This window comes from Salmo trutta, chromosome 24 (assembly GCF_901001165.1).
Source record: "Salmo trutta chromosome 24, fSalTru1.1, whole genome shotgun sequence".
NCBI lineage: Eukaryota > Metazoa > Chordata > Actinopteri > Salmoniformes > Salmonidae > Salmo > Salmo trutta.
The window spans coordinates 11,569,536-11,589,250 of NC_042980.1; the positions used below are offsets into that span (position 1 = coordinate 11,569,536).

Genomic DNA, 19,715 nt, shown 5'->3' on the forward strand with positions numbered 1-19,715 from the left:
AACAGTGTTATCAGTATTTATTCCTATTTCCAACGTAACCTTTGAACCTTTGCCTTGTCACAGTTTTATCCCTCCCAAGTCAATCATTGTGTGTCACTTTTCTGATGTCATGTTGAGTTACATGTCTTTTTCTTAAAAACTCACGGCAAACTCGAAGGACGCCGAGCTCTTTGAAGTGCCCAAAGTATTCGCAAGGACGATGGTACGTCTTCCGGTTCGACCCAGGGTTACCTAGAAATATTTAGGCTGGTCTAGTTTGTAGTTGTGTTTGTCAAAGTGTTGTTGTGATTTCGACTGTAGGCACGTCCCAAATGGCACCCTATTCCCTATGCGGTGCACTACTTCTGACCAGAGCCCAATGTAAAGTATTGCACTATATCGGAATTGAGGTGCCATTTGGGACTCAGCCTTAGACTCTGCTGTTTATTAGCTTTAGTGTTGAAGTAACGTCCATGGAAACATAGTTTGGAAGGCCCTTGAGGATCTTTTATGGGTTCTAAGTCGGTACACCACAAGGCCTGTCAGCGCAAGTCCACCGTGCCTACATTGAATCAGGGTGATTGTCTCTTTTTACCCATAGTCCTGTCATCACATGGCATTCCGTCTGTGTGGTTACGAAGCGTAGGACGCGTGCACTACCTTTGACCAGAGCCCTATAGTCTGCTATTTGGGACGTGTCCATACCGAAGTCTCTTTCCCTCAAATGTGTCATTCTACCAATCGTTTCCGCTGCCTGGTCGCAGGCAGGTTGCTGGAGGTGTTTTTCTGTAATGATATTTTTTCTGTAAAATCGCAGTTCTTCTGGAACACCGCCGCCCGTCGCTGGCTGGGTGCGAGGCGGTGTTCCAATTCTGTCACCAGTCTCGTGAAGCAGCGAGCGCATTTATGTGAGGAAACTTGTTTTGCACTACGTAGGCGCCACATGCACCCAAATAGAACAAAGAGCACACATAAACAAACACACACACACACACAAAGACAAACAAAGTCACTCACACACACACACCCCACACAATGTTTTGCTATTTTACCTTTACTACACGCAAACGTCATAACTGCTTGCTTGCTGCTGAATAGCTCTCATTCATGGAACCAGTGAGGAGCATCAGACCGTGAAGACTTCAGCCAGTATGTTGGATCCTTATTTACCCTCATCATAGATCCTTATCAAAGCTTAGTCACACTGTCTCAGCATCACTCACACACACACACACACACACACACCGAAGACAGATTCAGAGCTTCAAGGCGTCAGTGATGACATGAATCAGTGTGTGTGTGTGTGTGTGTGTATGCATGGGTAGGCTGAAGGCACCTTTTCCCAGAACCATGGTTCATAAAGTCTTATGACATGCAGGGCTGGAAATAACCAGTCTTATGTCCCTGGCTGGACTAAGCTGTACTGGACTGTGTTTAGTAGCGCGCGCACACACACACACACACACACACACCAGCGATGTGCTACTCAAGCGCTCTCGTTTCATTGTGTGAAAGGGGTCAGGAGAAAGGCCCTCTTTTGCTACCGTTTTGTCTCCACAAAGCCGGCCTGATCACCTCCATGCATGCAAATGACTTGCCTCCATTGTACTAGTTGTAAGTGATATTTTTGCTGCAGGATAGTTAAATTAAAACAATCACACGGTCTCCCCTCTGGCCTCTGGGTAAGGGAGTGGATTACACAGCTCTTTGTGTGTCCATGTAACGTGCCATGGAGTTTAATGTCTACTTTGAAAACGACGGGGTGCAAGAGTGGTATGTGGGCTGCTACAGTTCACCAGTGGCATCTGTTTTCTTGTTTACCAAGCCATGTGTCTCTTTGTTGGCATGGATTCGGAGACGCCTTCTGCTGTGAAAACGCTCCTGTGTCCCATATGTTTCAGTTGCAACGCGTTGCCGAGCCGGAGAACTCTGAAGAACTCCCGGCTGGTCTGTAAGAAGGATGACGTCCACGTCTGCATCATGTGCCTGCGAGCCATCATGAACTACCAGGTGAGAGTCTCTCCTGTCCCCAGGCTAACCCCACGCATAGTATGCGTCCCAAATAGCACCCTATTCCCTAGCGCCGGTCAAAAGTAGTGCCCCGTGTAGGGAACAGGGTGCCATGTGGGACGTAAATGGGGGGTTGAAGCGCACGCTCGCCGTCATCCATCATCGGCCAAATTCAATTTGTCGTCTACTCTGTTTTCCGGACACATTATTTCTCAAGTTTCTCTTTGTTATGTAAAAGGAGTCACTCCCTGTTTATTAAAAAAGGTCTCTCTCTTTTTCTCTCCCTCCGTCCGTCTCTTGCTCCATCTATTTTTGACGACCCAGTACGGCTTCAACATGGTGATGTCCCACCCGCACGCTGTGAATGAAATTGCACTAAGTCTGAACAATAAGAATCCCAGGTGAGATGGAAGCGTTGTGTCTGGTGTTGAACAGCTCCTCTACTTCTTAGTGATACGGGTCCAATGTTCATAAAGTGTGTCAAAGTATTAGTGCTGATCTAGGATCAGGTCCCGCTCGGTCTATATTATCACATTCGTGACGATCTCAAATGCAAAACGGATCGTAGATCAGCACTCCTGACTCCTACTCTGAGACGCTTCATGAATACAGGCCCTTCCCTCCCCTTATTGCTGCACCTGCTCTTTCAGCGTCCAAATTGTGTGCGAAGCCAGCATCCAGCACTAACTCATTCCTCCAGCCAGCCAGACAGCCAGCTCAGGGCACCGCTGGCACACTGCTAAACACTGGCAGCTGCACAGAGCACCAGGCGACAGGAGGCGCCTTTTTACTCAGGCCCCTGGGCGTTGTTTATTGAAGTGTGTGTAGCGCGCGCGTCTTTGTCTGAACACCAACCCTGTGTGAGTGTATGCTTGTGTGTGAGTGCTGGGTCGAAAGGGGGTTTTGCGAGCTGTCTCGATTCATCTGTCAAATAACACCTCTACCGTAGTCTGTGACCCAGGCAGAGAATTCCTATAGGATTACAGTGGAATTTAAAAAAATAATAGAATAGAAAATAATATCATATTTGGACTTTTAATGAATGAGCTGACGGTACTTTTCTTCATCACCTGTAGGGATTATGGCTGAGGGATTCATTTAATCCTCTGGATTAGATCAACGGACCTGCTTATCGTTTATTACGTGTTCAGATATTAGATAGACATTTTAGATCCAGTTATGTGATCTGATAAAAACACATGCTGTAACCTCGGATAAACCTTGGTAGTGCGTACGGTCCAGAACATCACTGTGGCCAAGCTTCCTGCCATCCCGGACCTATATACTAGGTGTCAGAGGCAGGCCTAAGGTCATAGACTGTTCTCTCTGCTACCGCACGGTAAGCGGTACCGCAGCGCCAAATCTAGGTCCAAAATGCTCCTTAACAGCTTCTACCTCAAGCCATAAAACAGCTGAACAATTAATCAAATGGCCACCCGGACTATTACATCCTCCTCCATTTGTTATTACACTGCTGCTACTCACTGTTTATTATCTATGCATAGTCACTTTACCCCACCTACATGTACAAATTACCTTGACTAACCTGTACCCCCACACATTGACTCGGTACCGGGACCGCCTGTATGTAGCCTCATAATTTTTTTTTATTATTATTTACATTTTTTTTTAACTTTAGTTTATTTTGTAAATATTTTCTTAACTCTGTTTATTCAAACTGCATTGTTGGTTAAGAGCTTGTAAGTTTAGCATTTCCCAGTAAGATATACACCTGTTGTATTCGGCGCATGTGACAAATACAATTTGATTTGATGGCACCCTATTCCCTTCATAGTGCACTACTATTGACCAGGGTCCATGGCGCTCTGGTCCAAAGTAGTGCACTAGAAAGGGTATAGGGTGCCACTTGGGACGCCGCCGTTATGTAACCTTGTGTTAGAAATGACGGGTGGGTGTTGGCGGTGGCGCCGCGCCACGTTAACCGTTCCTTCTCTTCTTCTTCTCCGTTCCCAGAACCAAAGCTCTGGTGTTGGAGCTGCTGGCTGCCGTGTGTCTGGTGAGGGGAGGACACGAAATCATTCTCTCTGCGTTCGACAACTTCAAGGAGGTGCGGTATGGGGGACGCGCCGAGCAAGAAGACAGCGCTGTGCTATTGTGTCTAAGCAGTGGAATTTCACATAGTTGACGGCGTGAGTCGTGTGGTAGGAGGATGTTGTCGAGGGACGCAGCGCCGGCTCTATCAAAGCCTTTAGACGTGTTGCTCCGCATCTCTCAGGCAGAAAAAGGCAGTTCACCTCTCAGGCCCACAGAGAAAACAGTTCTGTGTTTCGTTAGTGATTTTACAGGCCCTTCGAAGATGTATTCTAACAAATGCGAGTACAAACGTGAGTAATATTTAGTACAGCCTGATCAGGGGGGCTGTATGTATCTCAGAGTAAGAGTGCTGATCCAGGATCATGTCGCCCTGTCCATGTAATCTTCAGTTCATTATGATCTAAAAGGGAGAGCTGATGCTAGATCAGCGCTCATACCCTGTGTTGTATGCAGTTGAATGTGTAGAGTATTTGATCTCCTCTAGAATGGAGGGGAGTAAGGTGGAGTCTGGGGTTGCCTAGCAGCTCTACAGCAGTCCTAGTTGTAGGACGGCTCGGGGAACTTGGGCCGACTGCAGTTAATGCAATATTTACACCCAGAATGAAATATTGAGCATTACTCTCTATTGCATTTCACTGTTATTAGAGGTGGAATAGCATCTTCTATTGCTCAGAGCTGCTCCCCAATAAGCAGAAGGTAGAGACATAGCCATGGGTGCCACGGCATCTATTAAAGTCAATGGATAGCGATTGACCCTTCGCAATAGATGTGGTTAGAGGGGTCAATGTCGACAAAACAAAGGAGCTGATCGTGGACTTCAGGAAACAGCAGAGGGAACACGCCCCTATCCAGATGAGGGGACCGCAGTGGAAAGCTTCAAGTTCCTCGGCGTACACATCACTGACGATCTGAAATGGTCCACCCACACAGACAGTGTGGTGAAGAAGGCACAACAGCGCCTCTTCAACCTCAGGAGGCTGAAGAAATTTGGCTTGGCACCTAAAACCCTCACAATTGAGAGCATCCTATCGGGCTGTATCACCGCCTGGTACGGCAACTGCACCGCCCGCAACCTAAGTGCTCTCCAGAGGGTGGTGCGGTCTGCCCGAAGAAACACCAGGGGCAAACTACCTGCCCTCCAGGACACCTACAGCATCCAATGTCACAGGAAGGCCAAAAAGATCATCAAGGACAACAACCACCCGAGCCACTGCCTGTTCACCCCGCTATCATCCAGAAGGCGAGGTCAGTGCAGGTGCATCAAAGCTGGGACCGAGAGACTGAAAAACAGCTTCTATCTCAAGGCCATCAGAGTGTTAAATAGCCATCACTAGGCTGCTTCCACCTGTTACTCAACCCTGCACCTTAGAGGCTGCTGCCCCATATACATAGACTTGAAGTCACTGGCCACTTTAATAATGGAACACTAGTCACTTTAATAATGTTTACATACTGCTTTACTCGTCTCATATGTATATACTGTATTCTATTCTACTGTATTTAGTCTATGCCATTGCTCATCCTAATATTTATATATTCCTTAATTCTATTCTTTTAATTTTAGGTTGTGTGTATTGTTGTGAATTGTTAGATATTACTGCACTGGTGGAGCTAGAAACACAAGCATTTCACTACACCCGCAATAACATCTGCTAAACATGTGGATGTGACAAATAAAAATTGTATTTGATTTAGATTATCTTATTGGTCACATTGGACAGTCGTTATTGGTTGGCTGTGTCATATAAGTGCTTTCTTTTTCAGCTTTTTGTGTTTTATGCAACGAACTGATACAATCCGAGTGTTATGTTGGCTTGCTTAAGTTGAAATCGAGCTCTCTTTGAGGAGGCTTGTTGTGAGGGGGTTCGCGACTCCCCGCTCCGTGGGCTAGAAGGGGTTGTCTGAGTGGGGGGCAGGGTGCAGTCTGGGGCACAGAGCATTGTGTATGAAGGCTGCGCTTATGCACTCCAATCCCCTCTCGTCCCTCTCTCCTCATCTCCTTGACTCTTTATCTCTCCTCCGTCTGTCTCCCCTTCCCTGCCTCTGAGCACTGTCTGAACTATAGAGCTGCATCTCTCTCTCTCTCTCTCGCTCTCTCCTCCACTCTCTTCTCCCATCCTTTCTCTTTCTCCCTCTCACCCGTCTCGCTCGCTCTCTCTTCTCTCCTCCCCCGCCCTCTCTCTCTCAGAGACGTAGATATGGTAGTCACCGTGGAAGAAAATAGGTCATGTGTGTTTAAAAAGCCCTATGTCAAGGGCTGCTCCACTTCATATTTTAGCAGGGAGGGAGCCAGAGTGATGGGAGGGAGTGAGGAGACGGTACATGGGTAGGTTTTGCATAAGGCAGAGAATATGACAGAGACATTTCATTTCTCAACCTGAGGTAATACAGTATGCCGCGTTGCAAAGAATAAAGGCTTGCTTCCCAAATGGCATCCTATTTCCTATGTAGTGTACTACTTTTGACCAGGGCCCATAAAAAAATGATTGATTGATTGTTTTTCTTGCAGGTGTGTGCTGAGACACAGCGGTTCGAGAGGCTGATGGAACACTTCAAGGACATGGACAACAACATTGACTTCATGGTACACAACATTTCCACTGGACTAGCTATCGATTGCTAGGCTACATCATATCCTGAAATCACAGACCCTGTCACTTGCCATTTAATTCATTCTATCATTAGCCAACCGCGCGCAAGGAATCCTCGCCAACTCAGTTTGTTTTGTCGCAGAATTCCTACTAATATGTTTGAATAGAAATAGATGAGGCTGCGTGCTGTGTGTCAACAAAATACATGCTTTTTCTCAATGTGCCACACTGCCTCCGCTCCGAGGCTCCCCATTGGTCCGTGTGTGCTGTGTGTGCATGAGAGTCCAACCAGTCACAAGTCAACTCTGAGCCATTTGGTAGCGGGCCAGTCATTTGACACAAGCACGAAAGCAAACAGATTTGTCAGACGGGGCCTGGCTTCTCTCACACAGTCGACTCTGAGCTTCTTAAGGAAGTCCATTAAAACAGTATTAGCAAGGAGAATGCACTGACACGGTGACACTCCACTGCGCACATTAGACTGAGGAGGCCGTGTCCCAAGTGGGACCCTATTTCCCTGGTCAAAAGTAGGGCACTACGTAGGGATTCAGCTGCCATTTGGGACACGGCCCGACGTGACTCCCTTTATCTGCCCATTTAACAAGATGGATGCAGCCAGATCATTTCCATACACGCTTATTTACAGGCCCTGGAGTCTGTGGATGAGTCCCAAACGGCACCCTATTCTCTTTAAAGAGCACTACTTTTCACCGGGGCCAATAGGGCTCCGGTCAACAGTAGTGAACTATATAGGGAGTAGTGTACCATTTGAGACGTACGCCACGTGTCCCCTGTAAATGCATTGGATGTTTTTGGTTTCGCTTGGTGTGAAATTCACTCTGTATGCTTTTCTTAATGCTTGCCGGTGCCTATAGGTGGCGTGTATGCAGTTCATCAACATCGTGGTCCACTCGGTAGAGGACATGAACTTCCGGGTACACCTGCAGTACGACTTCACCAAGCTCTGTCTGGACACCTACCTGGATGTAAGCACTCTGCGTATATATTAGACAAGTTATTTGTTCCTCGTTATTATGTTTCTACTTTTCTCTTTCTTCTCTCTGCATTGTCGAGAAGGGCCCGTGAGTAAGCATTTCGTTGTCAGTCCACACCTGTCGTTTTTCGACGCACGTGACAAACACAGCTTGATTTGATTTGAGGTAGACGTACAGTAGATTTAAAGACCACAAATATATAAAGAACAACTTTTTGTTGATGTTACCCCCAATAGAGAATATGGTAACAACATGGACCAACGTGTCATAGGCGTTTCACTGACTCTTCCTCTCGCCTCTCCGTCTGTCTGTGTAGAAGCTGAAGCACACAGAGAGTGACAAGCTGTCAGTGCAGATCCAGGCCTACCTGGACAACGTGTTTGACGTGGGCGCCCTGCTGGAGGACGCCGAGACCAAGAACGCTGCGCTGGAGCGCGTGGAGGAGCTGGAGGAGAACATGTCACATGTGAGAGGACACGACAACCACGCGCAGACTTCCTGTCTCCATCCCTTGACTGCTCGTGACGCTCTGTACTGACTCTTGCCACCCCACACTTTACACTTTTTACCGACTCCACCCGTCCCTACTTTCTGAATCCTCAATTACTCTTTCACCACTTCAGTCCCATCTCTTAGCCCTATAAGAACCCAGCCTGCCCTCTTCTAGTGGCTGTGACTGTTTTGACGTACTGACTACTATTTGATGCCGTACAGACGTCAGCGTGCTGCGCTGTGCAGCAGTGTTGGGGAGGGATCTGACAGCATGTACAGTGTGCCTTTAAATCTCTGTCACACCGGCTTTCCATCACATGCCTCTCTCTCAAAGGCCCTTTAGATTAGTCTCATGCTTTCAGTTAGCAGTCGTCAACACACACACACACACACACACACACACACACACACACACACACAGAGAGACACACACACAGAGAGAGACAAACACACTGCCCAATGCTCTCTGGACCTCCTAGCCTAACTCTAGATAAGTCTACATTTTTGTTCAGATGTTTTGATGCACAGATGTTTCCTTAGAGTGTCACAACACATGGCTGATGTCAAACGATGCACGATTTGCACACACATACACATTCTATGTAATACACCCCTGTGTAATATGACCTGCATAAATGTGTGTTAAGGACTACAGACACTTTGTCGGGTTGTGACTAGTGACGGGCACCAATATCGATCATTCGATATGATATTGTCGAGCAAGCCATATCGTGATACCGGTGGATCCGTCCCGTTAGCCTACACTGTTATGTGCAAACGTGTACATGACTGTTCCTGCATGCACAAAACCCTCTCACAGTTCTCTGTGTATCCATGCCACGTTGAACCTTGACCTTTGCTCTCCCAGATGACGGAGAAGCTGCAGGACACGGAGAACGAGGCCATGTCCAAGATCGTGGAGCTGGAGAAACAGCTGATGACACGCAACAAGGAGCTCGACTCGATCCGGGTGAGACTCACTCCCCTACAACTCACCGTGTCCTAAATCAACAGGGGAGAGAAGTGAATAACACTATTAGACAGACACAGGTCGATAATTCTCAAGGCCTGTTTGTATCAAGCTTCTAAGGAGTGCTGACCTAGGATCAGGTCCGTCCGTCCAATCTTATTTATTGTGATCTAAAAGGCCAAACTGATCCTATACTGTAAGTCAGCACTCCTACTCTGAGATGCTTTCATAGTAAACGGCCCCCTGATCTGCGTGCGTACGTACATTGACATCTCCATTCCCCGTCACCCAGGAGGTGTACAAGGACGCCAACTCGCAGGTGCACACGCTGCGGCGGATGGTGAAGGAGAAGGACGAGGCCATCCAGAGGCAGTGCAACCTGGAGAAGAAGATCCACGAGCTGGAGAAGCAGGGCACCATGACGATCCAGAAGAAGTGCGACGGGGACATCTCCAGCCTGCCCTCGCCGCCCGCCCCCGGGGGCCCGCTGGTGGCTGGCGTGCCAAGGGTCTATAACGGGGGCACAGTCAGCCCGATGGGGTCGAATGGGGTCCCGGGGATGCCCGCGCCGCCCCCTCCTCCTCCCCCACCGCTTGTGCCTGGGATCGGTAGGTGGAGTTTTAAACCAATCACGTCTTAGTTTACTGTTTAGTCCCAGATGGTAGCTAAACAGTCTGGATTGCTAGTTGCTAGTTTCACAACACGCCCTTACATGTTTTGCTGTTCCAGCTCTGGCATTTGAGTTGTGACAAACAGACGCAGAGGCAGAGCTGGGGAAAGATAGCCGAGGGAGGGAGGGAGGGAGAACAGAGCCGTCACACGAGGGGAGTTTGTACTCTGCTGATTGAGTCTCAATTGGAGACAGCACTTGGCATGTTGTCCTTTCAATTCCATGCTTAATTTCTCTCTTTCTCTCTCTCTTTTTCTCTTTCTCGCATTCCCTCTTCTCTATTTCTTTCCCTCTCTTCCAGTGCCAAATGGGCCTTTGGCTGGTCTCGCCGCTCCTCCCCCTCCCCCGCCGCCCCCTCCTCCCCCGCCTCCCCCCGGCCCCATGGAGGTGTCTGCGCCCCTGCCCCCGCCTCCACCCCCCATGGCCCCCCCGCTTCCGGGCTGTGGATCCCCCACCGTCATCTTCAATTCAGGGTTAGCAGGTAAGGTCCTCACACTCAGACGCCGCCCACGCGTCTCAAATGGCACCCTATTCCCTTTGTGGTGCACTGCTTTTGGCGCAGGGCTCTGGTCAAAAGGAGTGCACCGCATAGGGAACAGGGTGCCACTTGAGACGCTCGCTATGTGTGTGGATGTGGATGAATCACACTGTAGTAGGCAATGGAAGATGTGTTTTCAGAATTAGCTTTCATTCTGTAGCAGACAATGGAAGATGTGTTTTCATGCTAAGCTTTCGTTCTGTTGCGTGTTGGAGGTGGCGGCTATCAGCGATCTCAACGACAAACCTCTTTGGATGCATTTATGAACGGTCATTACCAAGTGTTCTCAGCCCTTATCACAACAGGACACCCGTGTGCTCTCCCATTGCTTCTAAATTCACTATCTACGTCAACACCGTGTTGCCTCATGGACCGAGCAGTCTGTCTGTCTGTGTGGGTATGACTGACAGCCGTAGAACAGGAGCCAAGCCTCCCAAGATCCTCTAGGCCTTTTCTACCTTGCTTCCCTCCCGTCACAGCAGTCCTCCTTTATCAGTGTGTCCGACGCTGTTTACTCGAAGCTACTTCAAGCTGCTTGACTTCCTGGATATCAGGGCCATCTGGACACTGGGCAGCCGTGGGTGACTCAGAGCTGATGGGACATCGAGTCAGGCCTCTTCTGACTCCCTGACTGGCCTCCTCCTTAACCGGTCACTCACCTCCTTAACCGGTCACTCACCTCCTTAACCGGTCACTCACCTCCTTAACCGGTCACTCACCTCCTTAACCTATCACTGCAGCCTTTGACCAGTTGATACAGAGTTGCAATGTGGCACAAGATCATTACAGAATTTGACCTGTCACTATGAATATGTGACTATTGTCTAAAGAATCTACCATTTAGTATGACAGTAATAGCATTAGTACACTTTGAAGTATAAAGCTTGTTTTGAACACACAAAGGAAATGGTTGGTTTGGTCTAGTGGGGATATATTATTTTACTAATCTCTCTTTCTCTCTTTAAAATGGAAGCACAATATTATTTTGTTCTCAATGATCTCTCTGGTTGATTTCGCTCTACTTTTGTTTTCTGCCAACCAGAGGGACCCATCAAACTGTTCTGTAGGTTTTCTCTGTCATGTGGTTGTGTTTTTACCCCCCCCCCCCGCCCGAGTATTTGGAAATTGTATTTTTAGTCTCAACCTCAAATGTGAAGATGGACACACACACAAGCACACACACACACACACACACATACACACAGAGGAAGAAGGTCCACGTAAAGAGATGGCCACTTATGCCCTAGGCACTACATTGATATTCTTTTAGTCTAGCCGAGAATGAAATTGGACTCTTTGTTTCATGCATTCTTTTTGAATTCACTTACGACTGTTGGCAAACTCCCCCCCCCAAATATTCTTTATTCTTCACTGCTGGACTGTAAAAATCTTGAGCACACCAAAATATGTAACAACAGTCTCCCCACAAAACGTGGACCACAGTACATGGACACCTGGTAACAGTCATTTGTCAACATTATGGGATCCTGAAATGCTGGTCCTTAGCCTGCAACATATCATGGGATGAGACAAGGTACAGTCTGACTTAGTCTTGACAGATGTGATGGGAAAGCACTGAAAATGCCACATTTCCAACTCCTGCACGGTCTCCCTGTTGTACTGTAACGTGTGTGTTTGTGTTTTTGTGATGTCTGGTAGTGTCTGTTGTTGCATGCTGAAACACATTGACGTGCCGCCAGGCAGGCTGATGGTAATAGTAAGATAGGAGAGTGTTGCACAAGCCTGGAATGGCCTGGTTGTCACACTCTCCGGTCCTAATCCTTATCTCTCTGTCTGTCTGCGCCTCGTGGCATCACGGGTATGGCCATAATCCTAGTCTATAAAAACATAATCTGCTGCTGTGCCAGGGATGACAAGCCTAGCCATATGCACATTCAATATCATAGCTAACTCAATCTGGTGTACCCCAAGGCTCTATTCTGGGCCCACTACTGAATGCAACGTCTTGGTTAAATAAAGGTTCAATCAATAAACTGTAGTGGCTACGGCTAGCAGTACAGAGCTAGCCAGGGCACATCAGGCCTTGCTATGGAAATAACTGTGGAGCACCTCTCCAGCTTTTCTCTGTGGTATTTTAATGAATGGGCTCTTAAAGCCTCCTGTTACAGCAGAGGGAGGACTCTCCATGTGTGCCACCACCTCCAGTCACATACAATCCTGGGTACGTCCCGAATGGCAGCCCATGCCCTATGTAGTGCACACCTTTTGACCAGAGCCATACGTGCCCTGGTCACAGTTAGTGCTCTATAAAAGGGAATAGGGTGCCACTTGGGACGCCGACCCCGTCTACCCCTCCGTCACACGACCGTGCACTGTGTGTTTGTGAGCGTGATGATGGACATGGCGGATGGAGTGCTTTACTGAATAATTGATCTGTGTTTCGCTGTGCAGCCGTGAAGATTAAGAAGCCCATCAAGACCAAGTTCCGTTTGCCCGTGTTCAACTGGGTGGCGCTGAAGCCCAACCAAATCAACGGCACTGTGTTCAACGAGATCGACGACGAGAGGATACTGGAGGTAGGGAACCATCCACTCACCCCCACATGTATGCACTTCACACTTGGACCTACTATTAAAGCTATGTTGGTCTACCGTACTTCAAACGACGTGTAGGCCGCTCACCACAGGGCAGGTTGCTTAGGATTCAAACCTTCTCACTTGATGTGTGTCTTCAACCTCAGGACCTGAACGTGGATGAGTTTGAGGAGATGTTCAAGACGAAAGCCCAGGGTACGGCCATCGACTTGATCATGAGCAAGACCAAGGTCATCCAGAAGGGGCCCAACAAGGTGGCACTGCTGGACGCCAACCGGGCCAAGAACATGGCCATCACCCTGAGGAAAGTGGGCAAGGCCCCTGAGGAGATCTGCAAGGCCATCCAGCTGTAAGACACAATGAGACTCTTCGGGTTATGTCCCAATGGCGCCCTATTACTTATATAGTGCACAACGCTGGTCAAAAGTAGTGCACTATGTAGGGAATAGGGTGCCAATTGGGACGCAATTTCTCGTTGTCTTCTTTACCCATGTAGTGTTATAAATGAGGGTCCATTTGGTTACGGCGGTGTGCATGTGTGTGCTTGTTAGGCTTTATTTGCAGGTTGTGTCTGCATAGCGTGTGTGTGCGTCTATGTCTCCAGTCTGCATATTAACTGTTAAACCCCCCCCCCCCCCCCCACCCCGCCAGGTTTGACCTGCGCACCCTGTCGGTGGACTACGTGGAGTGTCTGATGCGCTTCCTGCCCACGGAGAGCGAGGTGAAGATCATGCGTCAGTACGAGAAGGAGAGGAAGCCCGTGGAGGCGCTGACGGACGAGGACCGCTTCATGATGCACTTCAGCAAGATCGAGCGGCTCATGCAGAAGATGACCATCATGGCCTTCATTGGCAACTTCTGCGAGAGCGTCCAGATGCTGACGCCGGTGAGGCCCGGGACTCCATGGATATGCCCCCAATGGCACCCTGTTCCCTACGTAGTGCACTCCTTTTGTACAGAGCCATATGGGCCCTGGTCAAAAGTAGTGCACGAAATAAGGACTTGATTCAGGTTATAGGTGACTGGAGAGGAGGATTGGCTTTTCTTGAGTTGGACTTATTCTCCCCTTCTCTGACTTTAGTTCTACTTCCTTCTTCCTTGTTCTTCACAGCAACTCCATGCGGTCATCGCAGCATCTGTGTCAATAAAATCCTCACAGAAACTCAAGAAAATCCTCGAGGTAAGCGACTCGTTGCAGAAATTCTATGCGTCGGAAATATCCTGCGCTGAAAAATGTGTTGAAAATATTGTTCCTGGCTGCCTTCTGTGTTGTTCTAATATGCTCTTCTTCTTCAGATCATCTTGGCTCTTGGAAACTACATGAACAGCAGCAAACGGGGAGCAGTATACGGTTTCAAACTACAGAGTTTAGATTTGGTAGGAGATTCTTTCTCCCAAATGTATTGCTAGTGCATGACGTGCTTTAGGATTGCTACTAGTCCACTACATAGGCAATAGGGTGCCATTTGGGACGCAAGCACTGTTTTCACACTTTATTTTGTTGAATCCTCTCATCCCCCCCAGCTACTAGACACCAAGTCGACAGACCGGAAAATGACTCTGCTGCACTACATAGCCAACGTGGTGAAGGAGAAATACCAGCAAGTCAATCTGTTCTACAACGAACTGCATTATGTGGAGAAGGCAGCAGCAGGTACGATTCACCATGCAGCTTCGCGTGATTGCAGCGATGAAGGGCTGACGATGCTACGGCAGATCCTAGTGTGGGTCCCAAATGGCACCCCCGTTCCCTATTTAGCGCTACTACTTTTGACTGGAAGTAGTGCGCTAAAACAGGGAGCAGGGCGCTATTTAGGACATGCCCCCCCCCCGAATGATCAGTCGCGGCAGTGGATTTGGACAGGATTGTAGCCTATCTTTGGTCTGCAGGCATTTCCATTGCGCTGTATCCGCAGCCATCATCTCAGCGAATGGATGATGATGTTGTTCACTTGTTGGGGCTCCTCCACGCTGTGTGTTGCTCTACAGAGATGTGCTGTATGGCCCTCCTTAACGGGGAGCGCCCCGCTTCGAACAGTGTCCAATTCCGCGTGCGTGTATCTGTGTGTGCGTGCGTACGTGTACTCGTGCATGCCTGTGTGTGTGTGTGTGTGTGATCTCAGTGTCGTTAGAGAACGTTCTGCTGGATGTGAAGGAGCTCCAGCGGGGAATGGATCTGACCAAGAGAGAGTACAGCATGCACGGTCACAACACCATGCTCAAAGACTTCATCACACACAACGAGGGCAAGCTGAAAAAGCTGCAGGACGACGCCAAGATCGCGCTGGTAAACCTCACCTCGCTGAATTTCTCATGTGCAATTAAGGCGACGCTCACAAGGCATTTATACATGATATTGTTCAAGAATCAATGGTTATATGTAATTTATCCAAAAGTCAAAAAATGCATGTACCGATCCCAGATTGCCCCTTTTTATATACGTTTGATCAAATGATTACCTTTATGATCGACAGATGTTTAGATGATGAACAACAAATGCAAAATGTGCTATTTGTCTCTGACAGGACGCCTTCGACGAGGCCGTCAAATTCTTCGGCGAGAATTCCAAAACGACGCCCCCGTCCGTGTTCTTCCCGGTGTTTGTGCGCTTCGTTAAGGCCTACAGGGTGAGACTGACATTGCTCTCTTACACACCACTCAGACTGTCCCAAACCCACACACTACGCAGGGAGCGCTGGTACGGCTGTGTGTTTGAGCCCTCTGCCTAAATGTTTGTGTGTGTGTGTGTGTGTGTGTGTGTGTGTTCGTTCTGTCAGCAAGCGGAGGAGGACAACGAGCAAAGGAAGAGAGCAGAGCTGATGATGATGGAGAAGCTTCTGGAGCAGGAGGCCATGCTGGACCAGGAGGACCAGAAGGTAGGCTCTCCCTCCTTCCTTCCCCTCTCTTCTCCCCTCCTCTCCTTCTCCCACCTCCCCCACTTCCCAGAAGGTAAGCCGTCTAACCTTCTGCGTCTCTCTCCCTCCTTCCCCTTTCCACCCGGTCTCCCTCATCTCCTTCGCCCTCCTCCCCCTCTTCCCAGAAGGTAAGCTCTCCTTCCCCCCCTCTCCCTCCCCCTCATCCCCCAGGACTAACGATGGGAGGATCATCCCCTGCTGGTGGGGCAGCTATATTAGGTACTGCAGACACCTAGTGTGTCACATCAAGTCAGTATCAGCCAGTATAGAAGAACCAGTTAGTAAACCAACCAGTAAATAGAACCAGTTAGTAAACCAACCAGTAAATAGAACCAGTTAGTAAACCAACCAGTAAATAGAACCAGTTAGTAAACCAACCAGTAAATAGAACCAGTTAGTAAACCAACCAGTAAATAGAACCAGTTAGTAAACCAACCAGTAAATAGAACCAGTTAGTAAACCAACCAGTAAACATAAGCAGTATATATAATATAGACAGTATAACCTTTCCAGTGGACACATTAGGGACCAGCTTTTACAGCAGAGTAAAATCCAATGTTGGAGATTCACACAGGGACATCGTTACGCCGTTGAAGGCGCCTGTGATTTGACTCTGTGTGTGTGTGTGTGTGTGTGGTCTCCCCACCAGTCTCCGTCCCATAAGAACACCAGGGGCAGGAGTCAGCAGCAGGAGGTGATAGCTGAGCTGAGGAAGAAGCAGGTGAAGGATACGGGCAGCCGCCACGTCTACGAGGGAAAGGACGGAGCCATCGAGGACATCATCACGGGTAAACAGGACCGGGGGGGGGGGGGCCAATCACCATCAGTTCTACAATCACACACACCTTACTTATATACGTACACATAAATACACGTGTACACGCGCACACAGGTATACACATCTACATCCACACACACAAACACACACGCAGGCAGGCCTGTGCAGAAGAAGCTCTCTCCCTGCTCTAGTACGGCTAGCGTGGTTAAGACACAGACTTACACACCGGGCCCTCTGCATGCAGGTCCTCTCCTGTGCTCAAATCTGATCTCATTCGATCATTAACACTGGGTATCTAAACCGCTAACAAGTACCTCTTAACTCTGGAACTGATTGAACTGTCAATCCAAAAGGCCTCACCTTGATCCTGCGGTAGAAACATGCTTTGACCGTCCAGCTAACCAAACGTAGACACTCGGAGCCGGCTCAGATGTCCGTAGGATCATTATCTGCTATCCCGTCGTAGCTTTGTAGCAGTTAGTAATGTCTGCTATCCCGTCGTAGCTTTGTGATAGTAATGTCTGCTATCCTGTCGTAGCTTTGTGATAGTAATGTCTGCTATCCTGTCGTAGCTTTGTGATAGTAATGTCTGTTATCCTGTCGTAGCTTTGTGATAGTAATGTCTGCTATCCTGTCGTAGCTTTGTGATAGTAATGTCTGCTATCCTGTCGTAGCTTTGTGATAGTAATGTCTGCTATCCCGTCGTAGCTTTGTGATAGTAATGTCTGCTATCCTGTCGTAGCTTTGTGATAGTAATGTCTGCTATCCCGTCGTAGCTTTGTGATAATAATGTCTGCTATCCTGTCGTAGCTTTGTGATAGTAATGTCTGCTATCCTGTCGTAGCTTTGTGACAGTTAGGCGTGTAGACGGGCCGGGCTGAGGGTATAGTCTCCCGGACCAGATACCATGGTTCAGTCCCAAATGGCAACTTATTCCCTATGTAGTGCACTACTTTTGACCAGAGACCGATGGGGGCACTATATAGGCCATAGGGTGCAATTTGGGGATGCAACCCATGTATTGATCTGCTTTATTAAAATACACGACCCCTCCGTTCCACAGAGATGACATACGACCGTAGGCCATTTACATTCTGTGTGGTTTGGCATATATAATACTATTAACACTAATTCTCTATAACAGTCACACATAACTGTATTCTAGCTGACAAGCTAAAAGCCTGTCTTGTAACATTTTAACATTGGCGCTCCATAAGATACAGTATAATTGCCCTAGGGTCGCAAAATTCAAGGACATTTCCCCAAAATGCCCAGGTTCTTCCATAAATCCCAGCTGGAAGATTCCCGGAATCAGGAGGGGATAGGCAGGAAGTCCAGGAATCCTCCAAGCGGGATTGGGAAAGTTCAGCCCCGAAGGCCTATTGTAGACTGTAACCCTCTATAGAATGTGTTAGTGTCTCTCTGCTCCAGTCTTCTGATGCTTTGTAGGGTGTGCTAACCTGTGCTAAAACCCTGTAGATGTGTGCTACTCCTTACTGTCTTGTCTTGGCTGTTGTTGTTGTTTCAATGCAGTGCTGAAGACGGTGCCCTTTACCGCCCGCACAGCCAAACGGGGCTCTCGGTTCTTCTGCGAGCCCGCTCGCAATGAGGAGAACCATTACTAAAGCTTAGAACTCTCTCTCTCTGAAAGGTCGCTGTAAATACTGTGCCGTCATTCTTCTTCGTCTCCCTCCGTCTCCGTACTCTCACAGCGTGTTGTGTTCCCTCTCACTCTGTGTCACTGTCAGTCGTGTGCGCGTGCGTGTGGTGTGTCGGCGTCACTACCTCCGCCCCTTCTAGCATGGGGAGGAAGCGGTTTGTGGGAGGAGTCTCCGATGTCCCCTCCGTTACCCTGCATGAAGCGAGTCATCCCCGTTATATACCTACCACCTCATCCATTTGTGTCACCAACCATAGCAAACCATAATGTCACAGAAATGCTCCTAGCGGTCGGTCAGTCAGTCAGGCTATTGACATTTGTCCTGAGAAGAGAGGTGGGTAGATGGGGTAAGAAATCTACCACGTCTCACTCTGTACAGTACAAGTAATACAGCAGTGTTAGAGTACATGTCAATGGGACAGTAAGGCAAGCGCCCTCTGCTGTTAAAAAGGAAGAAGTGCATCCTAGACCGTAGCCCAATGGATCTCACTGGCTCTCATCCAAGAAGTTTACACTCCTATACTTTATGCTGACTAGTATTAGTGCTAGTAGTTCTACTATATAGTAATACTTCTGCTTCAGTATATATCGTATACTAGTCAGTATTGTAATCAGCATAGCAGAGTATTGTTTTGCCTATAATTATATAATAATTCATCATTTATTGTCAGTTTCGATGTATTGATAGTCTTGACTTATTTTCAAATGGCTGTGGCATTATACCTTGCTTGCGTGTTCATCTGTCCATCATGAAAACGGAGTGTTGTGTTCATGTATTACTGTGCTGTCGGTTGGGTTCCTGCATGCCTCTGGCTTTCTCCCGCTTCAAACCCACAATACCCCGTTTCCCCTAGCTCTGGTCTAGGGCGTTGTGTGTGGCTGATTCTGAGCCTTGAAGTTACATGTAACCCCCCTGGACCAGATCTACAGTTTCCCCTTGCCTTGTGCTTGGCTCAAACTCTTTGGCGCCGGATCATATTCGTATCACATGACTTTGTGGTTTGTCTGGGTCACCTTTCTAACGTACTGCATGAAGCATGAATTATTCATTTCTGACACGTGTTCTTGGTCTCGGATGTCACATTGTGTGCAACTAACATACAGCCCGATACATGTCCTGAATTGATGCTGAGCAATTTAAAGGGACAGGCCTCAGTATTTGGAAATGTTTCATAAATTACAGTTGAATTCACGTCCTACGCCCATGTATCTGGCTGAATGCATGCCGTTTTGGTTTTCGGTCTGCCGTTCTATTCAACATCACTTTTTCTTGTATGTTGAAAAACATTTGTTGGGTTTGGTTTGTGATAACTAAGTCTTCGTGCAAAATTTGATGGTTGGCACTATTTGCTCATGCTGGTAGTCACTCTGGAAAGCAGCCTGGGTTTTGAGACAGAAAAACAGAGGAGAAAAAAAAATGCTTTGATTTTCTCTTCCTTTGTGCCTGCAGTATCAATTAACAGCATATCTTAGTAAGCTCTGCTCCTCTAACACCTTAGTCCTGCCC

At 48.1% G+C, this 19,715-nt stretch overlaps 1 protein-coding gene across 5 annotated transcripts in view; it reads left to right on the top strand.

Moving 5' to 3' along the window:
* LOC115160691 (formin-like protein 2) overlaps positions 1 to 19,715 on the top strand; it is a 69,907-nt gene that overhangs the window by 48,746 nt on the left and 1,446 nt on the right. For 2 of the 5 annotated variants that reach the window (XM_029710949.1, XM_029710951.1), the window contains exons 7-25: positions 1,881 to 1,989; positions 2,314 to 2,390; positions 3,964 to 4,057; positions 6,554 to 6,628; positions 7,511 to 7,621; positions 7,947 to 8,096; positions 8,991 to 9,092; positions 9,385 to 9,700; positions 10,064 to 10,243; positions 12,713 to 12,837; positions 13,002 to 13,204; positions 13,507 to 13,741; positions 13,967 to 14,035; positions 14,152 to 14,232; positions 14,380 to 14,509; positions 14,979 to 15,142; positions 15,381 to 15,482; positions 15,633 to 15,731; positions 16,420 to 16,558. In XM_029710949.1, coding sequence (XP_029566809.1) covers positions 1,881 to 1,989; positions 2,314 to 2,390; positions 3,964 to 4,057; positions 6,554 to 6,628; positions 7,511 to 7,621; positions 7,947 to 8,096; positions 8,991 to 9,092; positions 9,385 to 9,700; positions 10,064 to 10,243; positions 12,713 to 12,837; positions 13,002 to 13,204; positions 13,507 to 13,741; positions 13,967 to 14,035; positions 14,152 to 14,232; positions 14,380 to 14,509; positions 14,979 to 15,142; positions 15,381 to 15,482; positions 15,633 to 15,731; positions 16,420 to 16,558 — 2,561 coding nt within the window. Of the gene's footprint in view, positions 1 to 157; positions 203 to 1,880; positions 1,990 to 2,313; positions 2,391 to 3,963; positions 4,058 to 6,553; positions 6,629 to 7,510; positions 7,622 to 7,946; positions 8,097 to 8,990; positions 9,093 to 9,384; positions 9,701 to 10,063; positions 10,244 to 12,712; positions 12,838 to 13,001; positions 13,205 to 13,506; positions 13,742 to 13,966; positions 14,036 to 14,151; positions 14,233 to 14,379; positions 14,510 to 14,978; positions 15,143 to 15,380; positions 15,483 to 15,632; positions 15,732 to 16,419; positions 16,559 to 18,081; positions 19,627 to 19,715 lie in introns of those variants that run through there. The other 3 variants (XM_029710950.1, XM_029710953.1, XM_029710952.1) reach the window with 3 other exon arrangements.